At 34.1% G+C, this 16,062-nt stretch overlaps 1 protein-coding gene across 13 annotated transcripts in view; it reads left to right on the plus strand.

The window, feature by feature from the left end:
* ROBO2 (roundabout guidance receptor 2) overlaps window positions 1-16,062 on the plus strand; it is a 1,629,349-nt gene that overhangs the window by 1,531,282 nt on the left and 82,005 nt on the right. For all 13 annotated transcript variants that reach the window (XM_045851089.1, XM_045851086.1, XM_045851087.1 and 10 more), the window contains 4 exons: window positions 8,172-8,253; window positions 8,680-8,842; window positions 10,454-10,620; window positions 13,764-13,885. In XM_045851089.1, coding sequence (XP_045707045.1) covers window positions 8,172-8,253; window positions 8,680-8,842; window positions 10,454-10,620; window positions 13,764-13,885 — 534 coding nt within the window. The remainder of the gene's footprint in view (window positions 1-8,171; window positions 8,254-8,679; window positions 8,843-10,453; window positions 10,621-13,763; window positions 13,886-16,062) is intronic.

The raw sequence follows: 16,062 nt of genomic DNA on the forward strand, positions 1-16,062 counted from the left end.
GTTTTTCTGCCTTTGCCCCTCCAGCCAGTCCTCCCCCACTTCCATAGTCAATCCCCACACCACTGTCCACACCTATGTTCTTCGACTAATCCCTTTACAGTCTTTCAAACAGTGTCCCCACTACCTTTCTCCCATCTTACCACTGTCAACCTATTCCATTATTCTGTGCCTCTGGTTCTATTTTGCTCATTAGTTTATTTTGAACATTAGATTCCTCTTATAAGTGATATCATATGGTATTTGTCTTTCATTGTCTGGCTTATTTTCCTTAGTATGATAGTCTCCAGTTCCATTCATGCTGTATTTGTCTTTCACCATCTGGCTTATTTTCCTTAGCATAATAGTCTCCAGTTCCATCCATGCTGTCACAAAAGGTAGGAATTCCTTCTTTTTTTGTTGCATAGAATTCCTTTGTATAGATGTACCACAGTTTTTTAATTCATTCATCTACTCATGGGCATGTAGGCTGTTTCCAAATCTTGACTATTGTGAATAACACTGCTATGAACATAAGAGTACATAAATTCTTTTGGATTGGTGATTCAGGATTCTTGGGGTATATTCCCAGCAGTGGAATTGCTGGGTCAATAGGTAGTTCCATATTTAATTTTTTTGAGGAGATTCCATGCTATTTTCCACAGTGGCTGCACCAGTCTATGTTCCTACCAATAGTGCACTAAGGTTCCTTTTTCTCTTCATCTTCACCAGCACTTGTTGTTTGTTGATTTATTAATGATAGCCATTTTGGCATGTGTGAGGTGGTATCTCATTGTGGTATTAATTTGCAGCTCCCTGTTGGCTAATGATGTTGAGCAGCTTTTTATATGTCTATGGACAATCTGTATGCCCTCCATGAAGAAGTATCTATGCAGGTCCTTTGCCCAATTTTGAATTGGATTATTTGTCTTCCTGGCATTGAGTCATATGAGTTCTTTATATATTTTGGAGATTAGTTCCTTGTCTGATGTATCAATGGCAAATATTTACTCCCGTATTTGGTACCCTTTTCATTTTGATGATGGTTTACTTAGTCATACAGAAACTCTTTAATTAGATGTAGTCCCATTTGTTTTCTTTTTATATCAGCAAAACTATGCTACATGAGGTATCTAAAATTTTAATGCCTATGTTTTCCACTAGGATTTTTATGGTACCACAACATATTTAAGTCTTTTATCTATTTTGAGTTTATTCCAGTGTAAGTCAGTGGTCGAATTTCATTTTTTTGGCATGTATCAGTCCAGTTCTCCCAACATCATTTATTGAAGACTATCTTTACTCCATTGTATAGTCATGCCCACTTTGGCAATTAATTGACTATGGAGACATGGGATTATTTCTGGGCTCTCTATTCTGTTCCATTGATCTATGTGTCTGTTCTTATGCCAGTATCAGACTGTTTTGATATCAGGTATTGTGATCACTCCAACTTTGTTCTTCTTTCTCAAGGATGCTGAGGTTGTTCAGGATTGTGTGTGTGTGTGTGTGGTGTGTGTGTGTGTGTGTGTGTAGGGGGGTGTTTTTGGCTCCATATAAATTTTTGGAGTATTTTTTCCGGATCTGTGAAATATTCCATCAGTATTTTAATAGAAATTGTGTTGAATATATAGATTTCCTTGGGTAGTATGGAGATTTTAGTTATGCTAATTTTCCTAATCCATGAACATGGTATATGCTTCCATTTACGTGCATCTTCCTCAATTTCTTTCTTCTGTGTTCTATAGTTTTCTGAATACACATCTTTTACCTTCTTGAATAAATTTATTCCTAGGTACTTTTGTTGTTGTTGTTATTGTTGCTGTAGTAAATGAGACTTTACTCCTAGTTTCTTTTTCTGATAGTTCATTGTTGGTATACAAAAATGTCACCGATTTCTGAATATTGACTTTGTATCCTGCTACTTTGTCAAATTCACTTATTAGGTTGAGTAGTTTTTGGTGGAGTCTATAGAGTTTTCAATGTACACTATCAAGTTGTCTATAAATAATGACAGTTTTACTTCCTCCTTTTCATTGGATGGATTTTATTTATTCTTCTTGTCTGATTACTATGGCTAGAACTTCCAGCACTATGATAAATAGGAGTGGTAAAAGTAAACACACTTGTCTTGTTCCTGATTTTAAGGGAAACACTTTTAGCTTTTGTCCATTGAGTGTGAGGTTGGAAGTAAGTTTCTCATATATGGCCTTTATTATATTGAGATATGTTCCCTCTGATTTCACTTAGCTGAGTGTTTTTTATCATAAAGTAGTGTTGGATGTTATCAAATGCTTTCTCAACATCTATTGATATGATCATGTGGTTTTTGTCCTTCATTTTGTTTATGTGATGTGTTATGTTTATTGATTTGAAAATGTACAATCCTTGCATCCCTGGAATGAATCCCACTTGGTCATGGTGTGTGATATTTTTTATATATTATTGGATCCAGTTTGCTAATATTTTGTTGCTAATACATTGATTACATATTGAATGTAATAATATTTTGTTGAAATATTTTTAACATCTATGTTCATCAGAAATATTGGCCTGTAATTATCATTCTTTGTTGGTTTTTTTTTTTTTGCCTGGTTTTAGAATTAGGATAATACTAGCCTCCTAAAAAGAATTTGGGAGTCTTCTCTCTCCTTGAATTTTTTGGAATAGTTTGAGAAGGGTAGGTGTTAGTTCTTCTTTGAATGTTTGGTAAAATTTGCCTGTGAAGGTATCTGGTCCATGGCTCTTGAGTGTCAGGAGGTTTTTTATTACTATTTCAATTTTAATAGTTGTTATCGGTTTATTCAGGTTTTCTGCTTCTTCCTGATTTAGTTTTTGAATATTGTATATTTCTAGAAGTTTATCAGTTTCACCCAGATTGTCCAACTTCTTGGCATATAGTTGTTCATAATAATTTCTTACAATTTATTGTATTTCTGTGGTATCAGTTTTTACTTCTGTTTCATTTCTGATTTCAGTTATTTGGATGTTCTTTTTTTCTTGATGAGTCTGGTTAAAGGTTTTTCATTTTTGTTTATCTCTTCAAAGAATAATCTCAGGGATTCATTGATACTTTGAATTGTCTTTTTAGTCCCTATGTCATTTAATTCTACTCTGTCTTGATTATTCCCTTTCTTCTGATCACTCTGGGATTCCTCTAGTTCTTTTAGGTATAGGGTTAGATTTTTTCTTTGAGATTTTTCTATCCGCTTTAGGTAGGCTGTGTTGCTATCAACTTCTCACTCAGGAGTGACTTTGCTGTGCCTCACAGTTTTGGGGTAGTTGTGTGTTTATTTTCATTTGTTTTCCAATATTTTTTATATCTTCCTCGATCTCATTGTAACCCATTCATTATTTAATAACATGTTATTCGACCTCCATGTATTTGAATGTTTTTGAGTTTTTTCCTTGAGTTTGGTTTTTAGTTTCAAGCCATTGTAATCCAGGAAGATCCTTGATATGAGTTCAATATTTGTGAATTTGTTAAGGCTTGTTTTGTTTCCTACCATGTGGTCTATCATTGAAAATGATCCATGTGCATTTGAGGAGAGTGTATATTTTGCTTCTTTGGATTGAAATTCTCTGTAAATATCTACTAAGTCTATTTTATCTAGAGTGTTGTTCAATGTCTCAATATCCTTGTTGATTCTTTGTTTGGAAGGTCTATCCATTGTTGACAATGGAATGTTAAAATCCTCTATGATGACTGTGTTGTTATGGATCTTTTTCTTAAAATCCTTCAAGATTTTCCTTGTATATTTAGGTGCTCTTATATTGGGTGTATACATGTTAACAAGAGTTATATCCTCTTGTTGGACTCCTCCCTTAAGTATTATGTAGTGACCTTCTGTCTCTTGTCATGTCCTTTGTTTTAAAGTCTATTTTGTCTGATACTGGTATTGGTACTCCAGTGTTTTTTGTTTTGTTTTGTTTTCATGTCTGTTTGCTTGGGATATTTTTTCTATTCCCTCATTTACATCCTGTGTAGATCTTTTGTTCTGAGGTGGGTCTCTTGCAGACAGGATATATATGGGTTGTGTTTTCTAATCCATTCTTATATCCTATATCTTATGATGGATGATTTGATCTATTTCCATTTAAGGTTATTATTGATAGGTACTTATTCATTGCCATTTTCCTTTGTATCTGTGTTTTTCTCTATTTTTTCTTCTTAAAGTGGTTCCTTTAGCATTTCTTACAATACTGGCTTGGTGGAGATATACTCTTACAGCCTTTGAGGGGGGGACTGGGAAGCTCTTTATTTCACCTTCTATTTTAAATGAAAGCTTTACCTAATGGTATAGTTCAGCTCCTTGTTTTTCATTACTTGGAATATTTTGGGCCAATCCTTTCTGTCTCGTATTGTTTCTGTTGAGAAATCAGCTGACCCTTGTCAGAGCTTCTTTGTATGTTACTAGCTATTTCTCCCTTGCTGCCTTTAAGATTCTCGCTTTGTCTTTAAAGAAAATTTTAACAGACTTAGAAACTTTTTACTCTTTCATCCCAACCTATGTAATCAGTAAATTTTGTAAATTTAGTTTTACTGATTATGTAATCAGTAAAACTAAAAATATTAAACACATAAAGTTAATGATAGTAATACAATATTAAAATAATTTTAAAGTGACTAATGCTTCTGATTTACTCTCATTACAAAGGAAATTTGTAAGGAAATGTGGATAAACTGATTTGTCCAAATAGTTATGTGGAAAAAATGAAAATGAAACTGAGTACACAGGAGGCAGGTTTAGCCAGTTGGTAGGAAAATCTTACATTTTAGGTTAAGTTGCTGTGGAATTTAAATGCAAACCTGTGGACAAGAACACACTTGCTTGTCTTTTAACAAAGGATGATGTGATAAAAAATAACCATTTCTGCCAACTTAAACAAGTTAGACCTGCTTCAGGAATAACACAATCAAAATAAATGTGTACTTCTGAGTATTGTATTAGCTGTCTACTTAATGTGTAACAAATTAGCAAATACTTAGAGACTTAAAGCAGCACCATTTATTATCTCACAATGTCTGTGGGTGAGAAGCCTCAGCATGACTTAGGTGGGTCTTCTGCTTCAGGGCCAGAAAGTCTACAGTCAGGTGTCAGGGTGATGTTTTCATCTAAAGGTCTACTGAAAACAGATTTGATTCCAAGCAACCTGACTATAGCAGCACTCAGTTACTTGTGACTTCTGCTTCTTGCTTACTGATGGCTGAGGCTGCCTTTAGTTCCTTGACATATGGATATTCCGAGTATGACTGTTTTCTTCTTTAAAGTCAACAAATAGAGAGTCTCCAAACAAGTGAAGCATTGCACTTCTATGCAACATAATTACAAATATGGCACCCTGTCACCCTTGCCCTATGCTATTAGCCAGATGCAAGTCAACAGGCCCACTACACTCAAGGTGAGTGATTACACAAGGTGTGAATACCAAGAGGATATTTCATGAGGGCCTCCTGCCCTCCAAAAGTATAGTCAAATCATTCAACTGAATATAGAGAACCTCCCTCCATGCAAAAAGCTCTATTCCAATGCTACAGAGTATGTTATGGTGATCATTTTCTTTAGGAATGAGTGCCTAAAGAAAAATGACTGAAAATGATTCAGTGGAAGAATTAATAGAATCTGGTCCCTAGGGAGAAATTGGGAACCAAGATGAAAAAAAAAAATAAAACAAAATTAAAACCTCAAAAAACAATGTTGAAGTTTCCCTTTTAAAATGATCACAGTGTTCTCTTACAATGTAAATGTATTTGCATTCACACACTTATTTTGTTTTTATCATTGTAGTGTAGAGATACATGCATAAAATAAAGAATTACTCAATTTTTGCATTGTGCATGCACACACGGAAACAGAAATCTTTAATATATTACTATAATTAATATATAACTTTTTCATTTTAATTTTGAGACAGACATTAATTACTGCTCTAAGTAAAAAAAATTCAGTTAAAAGAAAAATAAATTATACAGATTTTAGCCTATCTTTTTATTGATTGTAAATTAACTGTTAACCTTTTATGAACAAAATGGGAATTATTAAAAAATTGATGCCAACTCCCTCTGAGTAAACACTTTAACCTCTCTCTCTGGGCTAAAGGCAGACTTGGGCCATGGAGGTTAATGCAATTGCACTGTACTGCTGAATTAGAGGTTGTGCTTGAATAGTCAGAATCCCCAGTAATGTTTGAAAGAAGCAATTAAAGGTGGGTGCTTGATGATGTCAAACAAACTTTGAGCCCTCTGACAGCTTTCTTAATAGTCTGTCTCAGATGCAAGCTCCTGGGGGCTTGTGTGCAGCCAACAGCACCAGGAGAATAGCTGGTGATAGAGGGCGACAGCACCTGAATCTCTTTTTAAAGCACTTGGTTAAGGATACAAGGAGAAGGATAGAAAAGATATGAAGCACTTGTGCTCAGAAAGGACATTATTTAAAACCAAAGGAATAAAAATGAATGTGGTGATAATACAGGAGTGGCTTTTAACTTCTTATATCTAGGAGTTATATAGGAGTTAATGATATCTAGGCTTTTGCTAGAACTTTTGCGAAACTCAAAAATGAATCTTGTTTGCCCTGACTGGTGTGACTCAGTGGGCTGGGTGTTGTCTCGCAAACCAAAAGATCACTGGTTTGATGCCCATTCAGGGCACATGCCTGGGCTGTGGGCCAGTTACCAGTTGGGAGCATGTTATAGGCAACAGATCAATGTGTTTTTCTCTTACATTGATGTTTCTCTCCCTCTCTTTCTCCCTTCCTTCTTCTGTCTCTAAAGTAAATAAATAAAATCTTTTTTTAAAAATGATTTTTTATGTAATATGACTGCCTTTAAAGGAGAAAAATGTGTTTTATAGGACTTCACTCATATCCAAAGACTTTCTGTAGGTTATATTCCTTTGTGTCTCACTATTTCTTTTTTGGTACTTAATGCAAGGGGGAAAAGAGCATGATGAACATTGTGTTCCTATAGTTCAGCTAATTGGTAGCTGAATCTGTATCTTTTGAGAAATAGAATATTCTAATGCTCATTAAAACATACCTACCACAGCTAATGTCAGACTTGTATCTCCACACAATGACAAGGAGATGCTGTTAAGAAGCATTACCTACCTACCCTTCTTTTAGCATTTGCACATAATAACAAGTGCTACATTTTAGTTCAACAGCTATAATAAAATGCAAATTCTTTACTCTTTCAGAGACCATATTCAAATGAACATCCCATTAAAACCCAACCTCGGCTCATTATATTTAGTTTGTGAGTGATGCTTCTTAAATGAAAAGATTTCAAATGACTCTAATACATGCACAGCCACATTCGAAAGAATGGCTTTTTCTACAAAGGCTATCCCCCATCATCACTTCGTATAATGGAAGACAATTGTATAGAGATAATATGGCGAAGAAAGACATTCCAGAGCAATTTGAAACTTAGGTTGAAATACATAATGACATTTAAAATCAATTAAAATGGTAGAACGGCAGTAACATCCATGAACTAATGATTTACTTGAGAATCAATTGTGGAAGGTTCAGTCATCAATACACTTACATGTTGAACTGAGCAGATATTATATTCTATAAACTCCTATATTTCATCAGCAATTAGACTCATGTTCATCACAGAATCTTAATTCCACATCTTCTGACTTGCCTTATTCTGTTTGATCTTCAGTTTCTCCTCCCAGTCTCACTTTTCCTTGCCCTGAACAGATGCCAATACCAATGAATGTTTGCAATGTAAGCCCACAGGTTCAGCTGCAGGGAGGGTTTTTGAGTTCCATCTTTTATTGATCTTCGGGCTTTTGTCAATGCATAATCACAGAGTATTCTGCCTTTCACATTTGTAAAATAGAACTCCTAATGATATTATCAATTATCCCTAAAATTCTTTTGCCACTCTTCAGTGAATAACAAAAACATTTTAAGTAATCAATAAAATGGCAACTTTTATGTATACTTATAAAAAGAGTTGTGTATTAGATTTTTCCTGTGGCCTTTCATCTCTAAATTGCAGTGATTTCACAGGCATGATTTATTTGGTTTTCGATGATACAACTTTATTCAAATCACTGTTACCCTGCTACAATGTAAATATAGTTGAATACTGATCTCTTTACAGGGAATGATTTATATTTTAATTTTTTTAACAACTTCTTTTAATAACTTTCATTCCTTCCCTTTCTTGCACACTAGATTTCTGATACTGGCACTTATACTTGTGTGGCTACAAGTTCAAGTGGGGAGACTTCCTGGAGTGCCGTGCTGGATGTGACAGGTGAATTCTTTGTGAATTATCATAACAGGAAAAACCTTGAGTCCATTTTAGTGATTAGCTCATTATAAAATACCAGGTTAAGAAGAGATTGATATTTTAAATTCATTAAATATGAAAATTAAGTCTTATGCTACTTTTTGATACCTGAACCACTTGGCACATAACATTGCATATATGCAATTTGATATTTTTTCCCCGACCACCTTCTTATTTTATTTTCTCAGTCTAGAGAGCAATTCTAGTGATCATGTGTGAAAGTAAACATTTAGTAACATGTAAGAAAGCAAATATTTACTTAGGCACTTTTTACTCATGCAGATCTCTCACTACTAGGCCAGCTTCTTTAGTAGACTATTTTTCCTCTTTTAATCATTGTTGTCAGCACACACATTCAGGAATAAAGCTTTTTCTGTTTGTCCTCTATAGAATCTGGAGCAACAATCAGTAAAAATTATGATTTAAGTGACCTGCCAGGACCACCATCCAAACCACAGGTCACTGACGTTACTAAGAACAGTGTCACCTTATCCTGGCAACCAGGTAGCCCTGGAACCCTCCCAGCAAGTTCATATATCATTGAGGCATTCAGGTATGGGACAATTCCTATTTTCTCCATTGAGTTTTGCTTTAGCTCCTATATCCTAAAATCTCATGTGAGTGATCGATCCTGCTGTTTCATTTTAAAGACATGTTCAACCCATGCATTTTAAGAATTTAACTTTTAATCTGACTTTATTCAAGAATAGACTTTATTTTTTTTTCATTGTTAACAATCATAAGATTAAACAGTATTATCTATGCCTAAGTTTATAGGAGTCTAATTCATGACATAATAATCATTTAGCTCCTTTCTTTACCCTGATTGTTGTAAGGATTTAAGATGATAGTTTTGGCATTAGAACCAGGCAGAAAATAATTTAATTAGACACAAGGACTTTTATGTTATGCAATGTTTATTGAGGCATGGAACCCTGGAACTTTGCTTCCTAATAGATAGAGCAAAAATTAATTCCAGTGTTTTTGTTCCAAATATTTGAATACATCTATTGGGTATACTTAAGAGAAAATTAAAAACTACAATTAAGAAATTGATTTCACGCACCTGTGATTGCTGAAAAGAAATGGCCAATTGTTATTTGAAATAATTGTTATAATTTAAGGATATAGACTATAAGTTAGCAAATGTCATTATAAAATTGTCTTATGAGAATTTAATAAAATGCTTACACAGATGGGAAAATGTAGTTTCATATTCAGTTTTAGTGTGCTTCTATTTGCTATTAAAAAGATAGTGATACCCTCTGTCCTTTCCAAGCATTAGGACAAATTCTTAAATGTGCTTTCATTGTAGGCTTCCCTAATTTATTGAAAGTAACAATTGGTACAGAGTTTACAAATTTAACAATACTATCTTTCCTATAATTTTCACGCTTTGATGCATAAGGACTTCTAGGAAATAAATGGAAGTCCCTGAGAAATCAGATTTTCTCTTAATTTTGAACAAAAGGAATATTTGACCTTAGACAAAAAGTGCTCTCCAGGGATATGCCACCCATAACTGGCTGTAGGGGAGTCAGAGATATGTGGTCATTCCAAGATGTAAAATCACAATACTGTGTAATGTACAATTTTATTAAAAATGTGACCAAGGAAAAATATTTATTACATGCTTCCTTTCTTCTTTTACAGATATGTAGTTTTAGAAGGCTTTATTATAATATTGCATGTGGAATTGATACAAAAGAAAACACACCTTGTAACAAGAAAGTGTATTGGCATAATTTACTCTGTAGTCCATTTATTCTTTCTACAGGTTAATTCTTTTCAAGGTATATATATATATACATTTACAAGGACCATATTTATTGTATAAACTTGATGTTGTGATCTTGGCCTCTGTTCCTTTTACAGGTATTCATTTAGTGGGCTGCTGTGCATTAGCAAAGGGCTGTCACATCTCCTGGGCTGAGTTTAATTTTGTTGTGCATGGCACTTTCGTTAGGTGGGCTCGGCTTTGTTGTTGAATAAACTGAAATCATCCAAATGTTTCATTTATTGGGCTGAACACTTCAAATGTTTTGTGTGTGTGTGTGTGCGTGCGTATTTAATTTTCAGCCATTAACCTTTGTCATTGATACCCAACTCCTTTTCCAGTAACTTTATGACTGTTCTTTAAATGAAACTTCTGTTCGTGTTTCAGCCAATCAGTGAGCAATAGCTGGCAGACGGTGGCCAACCATGTAAAAACCACCCTCTACACAGTGAGAGGACTGCGGCCCAATACAATCTACTTATTCATGGTCAGAGCAATCAATCCTCAAGGTCTCAGCGATCCAAGCCCTATGTCAGATCCTGTGCGCACACAAGGTAATTTCAAGAGCTGTAAACATGATCTGTTCTACAAGGAGGCATTACGCAGATCTTTAAGAGCAAAGGGATTGCACCAGGAAAGATAAATGTGTCTGCATTGCTTGTTACAATGATTCACTAGACCTGAGCCAGTTTAGAAGGTAATGTGCTGTTCTCCTTAGTGAATGTGTCCTCTTTCTGGAGGTGTCAGAGTCTATTTAGTGCAAAATAAACAAAATAATTGGATATATTCATATAGGAATAGTGAACCAACTAATTTGGGGCTTTATTATACTTCAAAGGGAGGAAAAATGTTACTCCTTTGAAATGAATAATACAGTATTAAAGACTGCTCTGTAATGGTTAAGGTACCCAAATAAAGATACCAAGTCATCTGTGTTAAGGTGCTGGCAGGTGTTGCTGATGTTTTTGACAAGTTTGACAAGCATTTCCATAGTGTGTTTTATTAAACCAGAGGTTTAAAGGAGCAATTTGTTTCAGAAAGCAGTAAATCAAGTTTTCTTCCTGAGGTATGTGATTCATTTGACTTAGAAAAAAATAACTCCCACCCAGAACATTATAACATAAGATGAAAATGGAAGATTTCTCGACTCATGTTTACTAGTCTGTCTCTTCAAAATGCGAAGTTGTTGGAATCTAGGGGTTAAGGTAAGATGGGGCATTATCATTTGTCTTTCTCCTAGTAGATGGAGAGAATTAATAAAATAGAATGGTTTTATTATTTGTTACAACCTGTTTCCCACAGGGTTCTTGAGAAAGGGTTAATTATGTCTTATTTGTAAAAGGCTTTGAACAAGATATAATTCAAAGTAGTATTTTTATACTATGAAAAGCACCATACAGCCATAAAATATTATTATAATTACAATGTAGTTCGGTGATAGTTACCAGCATGCTATTATAACAGAGAAGGGTTCTTTGAAGGAATCAAGTTAAATAAAGTTACCACGTGACTTGGTAATGTTGCTGACATGATGACAGGAAGGGAGGAGAGAATGCCACTTGGCCATTGTTCTCTAAGCAGTAATGTGATTAATTTTCCATGAGGATAAAGAACCTGTAGGTAAAGAACCTGTCTCAAGAGAAAGAAAAAAGTACAACAAGGAATTTGAAGACCTGAAACTGGTTATATTTTACCTCGCCTAGATCCAATTGCTTTTAGTGTGTCTGAATTTAATGGGTAAATTAAATTAAATTATTAAACTTGAAAAGAAAGAGGTGCATGGTTTTAACACAGAAAATAATAGTACCTAGATCATTTTTACCTGTGTAGATAGAAATTGTCCGTTTTTGTGTGTAGCCACAATGGAAGGCAGGCAGGGAAATAACAGAATAGGGAAGATTTTGGTGTGATTAAATCCAGCAGACCTTGATCATTTAATAATTGTGCCAGTCACTAAATCTCGACTCATAAAATAACTTTGCGGTGAAAAGGTCAAAAAAGATGAATGAAAAGTTGTTTGTGATCTGACTTGTTCCAGTTGAGAGACTATATAGGGCAAAAGAGTTATGTTCTCTTAGCAGATGTCTAATAGGAAAACCCATGTTTTGTGTCTGAATGTCACAATCATTTTTTGGCACCACACTTGCAGCAGCTTTGCAGTTCGCAAAGTTCTTCTTTTTAAAGAACACTTTGCTGTATGTGTTCTTATTTTTCTAAGATATTAAACACCATAGAATTTAAAATTACTTTAGTAAATACTAAATAGCAAATATTTGTAATACATACAAATAGACCGTGTATATATCTCCAAAGGTCAACATTATTCACCTAATATTAATAACTTTTTTAAAATCAAACTTGGTCTGTTTAAGGATGAAAAAAGTGGAATGGGAAATGTCACCTGAGTGTAGTTCCCCATTATTTATGTCCCAAATTAAGTTAGCACACCCAATTTAAGTTTTGGCTGAGATATGCACTTTAAATGTTTTTGCAAGAGTGTTGCATTGTGGCCTGAGAAAATAGAAGAAAACAAGATTAAGATAACAAATCAGTTTAAATTGGACTTCCTTCCTTAAAGAAGGTAGTTGGAGAAAAAAATTAACCTAATATTATGGTATACCAGTTAAAGAAGTTGATTTAAATATGTGTGAAATTCAGTATTTGATATCAGTTTGTTGGAGTTGAATATCTATCATTTATATTTTTAAGGGATATAGAATACAAACCCTTGTATGGTACAATGGAAGAGTATTTAAGTGAACAGTAAATAAGAAGCCAGAACATATGGCTGAGGGTATATTATTCTAAATACCACAAATATTTTTTCTTCCTCCCCACCCCTGCAACAGTTTCAAATGGCAGCTGCATCACCTTTTGTCAGGCATTGGTGCACTGCTCACACTTTATTATTTGGAACATTTTATCAGCATTCTAAGTTTTTTGTTCAAAAGTATTTTTGTGAATTTAGGGGGCTTCTTCCTCTTCTTTCCCTCATTTTATTTACCTTTAGTAATATAATTCATTTTTCCAGTCCTTCTAATTACTTTTCTTCCACATTCCTAGACTGAATAGGTCAAGGACTAAGAACACACAATTTACTAATTGGAATGAAATATTAAATAAATTCTGAAACAGCAGTTTTCTGATATTACCCTGTTAACATTCAAGGAAGTCTTTCAATATTGCATAAAACTTATGTTTCCAGAGAAGTCTTACAGCACATATTTTATTCTTTTATCTGAAAATAATAAGACCTTCCACACCAATGTATTTGAATGGGATAAGGGAGTGCATGTAGTCTTTTATTAATAATGTTTTAATCAAAATAGCCCTGGCTGGTGTAGCTCAGTGGATTGAGTGCGGGCCAGGAACCAAAGCGTCCCAGGTTCGATTCCCAGCCAGGGTACATGCCTGGGTTGCAGGCCATAACCCCCAGCAACCACACATTGATGTTTCTCTCTCTCTCTCTCTATCTCCCTCCCTTCCCTCTCTAAAAAAATAAATAAAAAAAAACTTAAAAAAATAAATATAATCATTCAAATTATGGTATGTATATAAATACTCTTTAATGTTTTGTCACAAAGAGTTTTTATCTTCCCCCTGTAATTATTTCTAAGGGCACAATAGTGGCATATGTAATATATGTTGGAACTTTACTGTGCATTTTCACAACTTGGGAATGGTTATCTACCTGTAGATATCAGCCCACCAGCACAAGGAGTGGACCACAGACAAGTACAGAAAGAACTGGGAGATGTCATTGTCCGCCTCCATACTCCAGTAGTGCTGACTCCCACGACTGTTCAAGTCACATGGACGGTAAGTCTCCCAAGGCTGCATTATTAGCAGTCTCTTTCATTCCTTTAAGGGAGAAACAAAACCAAAAAAGAAAAAACAAGTAAACAGCCCAAAAAATAGTAATAAAAACCCTTACAGTTTAAAATCAAGGTGTAATCAATGGCAAAAATAAAAGTACCCAGTACATAAAAGAATAAATATAGGAAAAACTTATTGATTGCAATATAAATGTAACAACCTCTGTCTTCTGAAAATTTTAATAGCCTTATTGAGATATAATTAATAAACCAGAGTTAAAAGGTACAACTCAGTGTTTTTCAGTATACTTACAGTGTTATACAACCATCACCAAATCTGACTTTAGAGCATTTCATCATCCCAAAGTGAAACCCTGTGCCCGTTACCGTTAGCAGTCACTCCTCCATTCCCTCTACTTCAGCCTTTACAACCACTGATCTACTCTCTGTCTGTGTAGATTCACCTGTTCCTTTCATAGGAATGAAATCATGCAATAGGTGATCTTCTGTGCCTGGCCTCTTTCATTCAGCATAATGTTTTGGAGGTTCACTCATATGGTAACATGTACAATATTTCATTCCTTTCATTAGCTAATAGTAGTCCATTGTGCAGATACATCACATACATCTGCTTATCCATTCATCAGCTGAAGTATTTTTGAGTTGTTTCTACTACTGATGGTTTCATGAACATTTGTGTACAAGTCAACACATGTTCTCATTTCTCTTGGTGTTTACCTAGGAATTGTTGAGTAATACGATAATGCTTTGTTTAACATTACATGAATTAACTATGAAAATGTTTTCCAAAATGGTTATACCATTTTATCTTCCAACCATCAATATTTGAAAGTTCTAGTTTCTTTCACATTCTTGCCAAATTCTCTCATATTCTCACCAACACTTGTTATCATCTGTCTTTTTTTATTATAACCATTCAAGTGACCAACAGGTGTTATGTAATTGTGGTCTTGATTTGTATTTCTTTGATGACTACTGATTTTTGCATCTTTTCATGTTTTTACTGAGCAATTATATCTTCCTTAGATAAATGTCTGTTTAAATTATTTGCCCATTCCTAAATTGGGTTGTTTATCTTCTTATTATAGTCTTATAAGAATTCTTTTTTTTTTTTAAAGATTTTATTTATTTATTTTTAGGGAGGGAAGGGAGGGGGGAGAGAGAGAGAGAGAGAGAGAGAGAGAGAGAGAGAGAGAGAGAGAGAAACATCAATGTGCGGTTGCTGGGGGTTATGGCCTGCAACCCAGGCATGTACCCTGGCTGGGAATCGAACCTGGGACACTTTGGTTCCCAGCCCGTGCTCAATCCACTGAGCTATGCCAGCCAGGGCAGAATTCTTTACGTATGATTTGTAAATATGTCCTCCTAATCTGTGATTTGTTTCTTACTTTTTTCTTTTTTATTTACATAAATGGACTTGTATTTATTCCCAATTATTCCCTTGTTATTATTGTCCTCTTCAGATTGACCCTTCTGTTTCTCACTTTATTAATAGTGTTATTTGAAGCATGGAAGATTTTGATTTTGGTGAAGATGTCATATAAATTTAAACCAATCATCTTTATTTCCTATTAACTGAATCTCATATAGCAGCACCAAACATGTACATACATAATTTTAATAATTTGTCATAATTTATAAATTAATGATTTTAAGAAATAAATTGATATTTTAGTATATGCTAATGTGTTCAGTTGCATGCATTAATAAATATCAACCTGTTCACTTTCATTTTAAAATACAAAATGTTTTGACCACATAGTAGCCACTTTAGTAGAAACAACAAATAGCATAAAAATAACCATGTTAGTCATATATGCCCAAGTCTTTCTGTGTGTCAGTGTTCTGAGAAGAGTAAGATAATCTTCCTTGAGCCTTATAAAGTTAGTGCCAACTTCTCCTTTGTTCCCTGAATCTCTCTATTATAATTTCTAAAAATTCATAAGGAAATACATCAGAATGATAGAAAAACACGTACTCTTTAAGCCTTCTGTTTATGTGATAGATTTTGTATCTTGTACAAGTAATGAACATACTAGTTAAGGATACCTAGAAATTTTCCACTTTAGTTATAATCTTAATTAGAAAATATTTATGATTGTGCCTTTATTATTATTATTGTTTTGTTTTTGTTTTGAAGAATGACAAATAAGAAAACAA

This window comes from Phyllostomus hastatus, unplaced genomic scaffold, assembly GCF_019186645.2.
Source record: "Phyllostomus hastatus isolate PE091 unplaced genomic scaffold, TTU_PhHast_1.1 phas_contig_86, whole genome shotgun sequence".
NCBI lineage: Eukaryota > Metazoa > Chordata > Mammalia > Chiroptera > Phyllostomidae > Phyllostomus > Phyllostomus hastatus.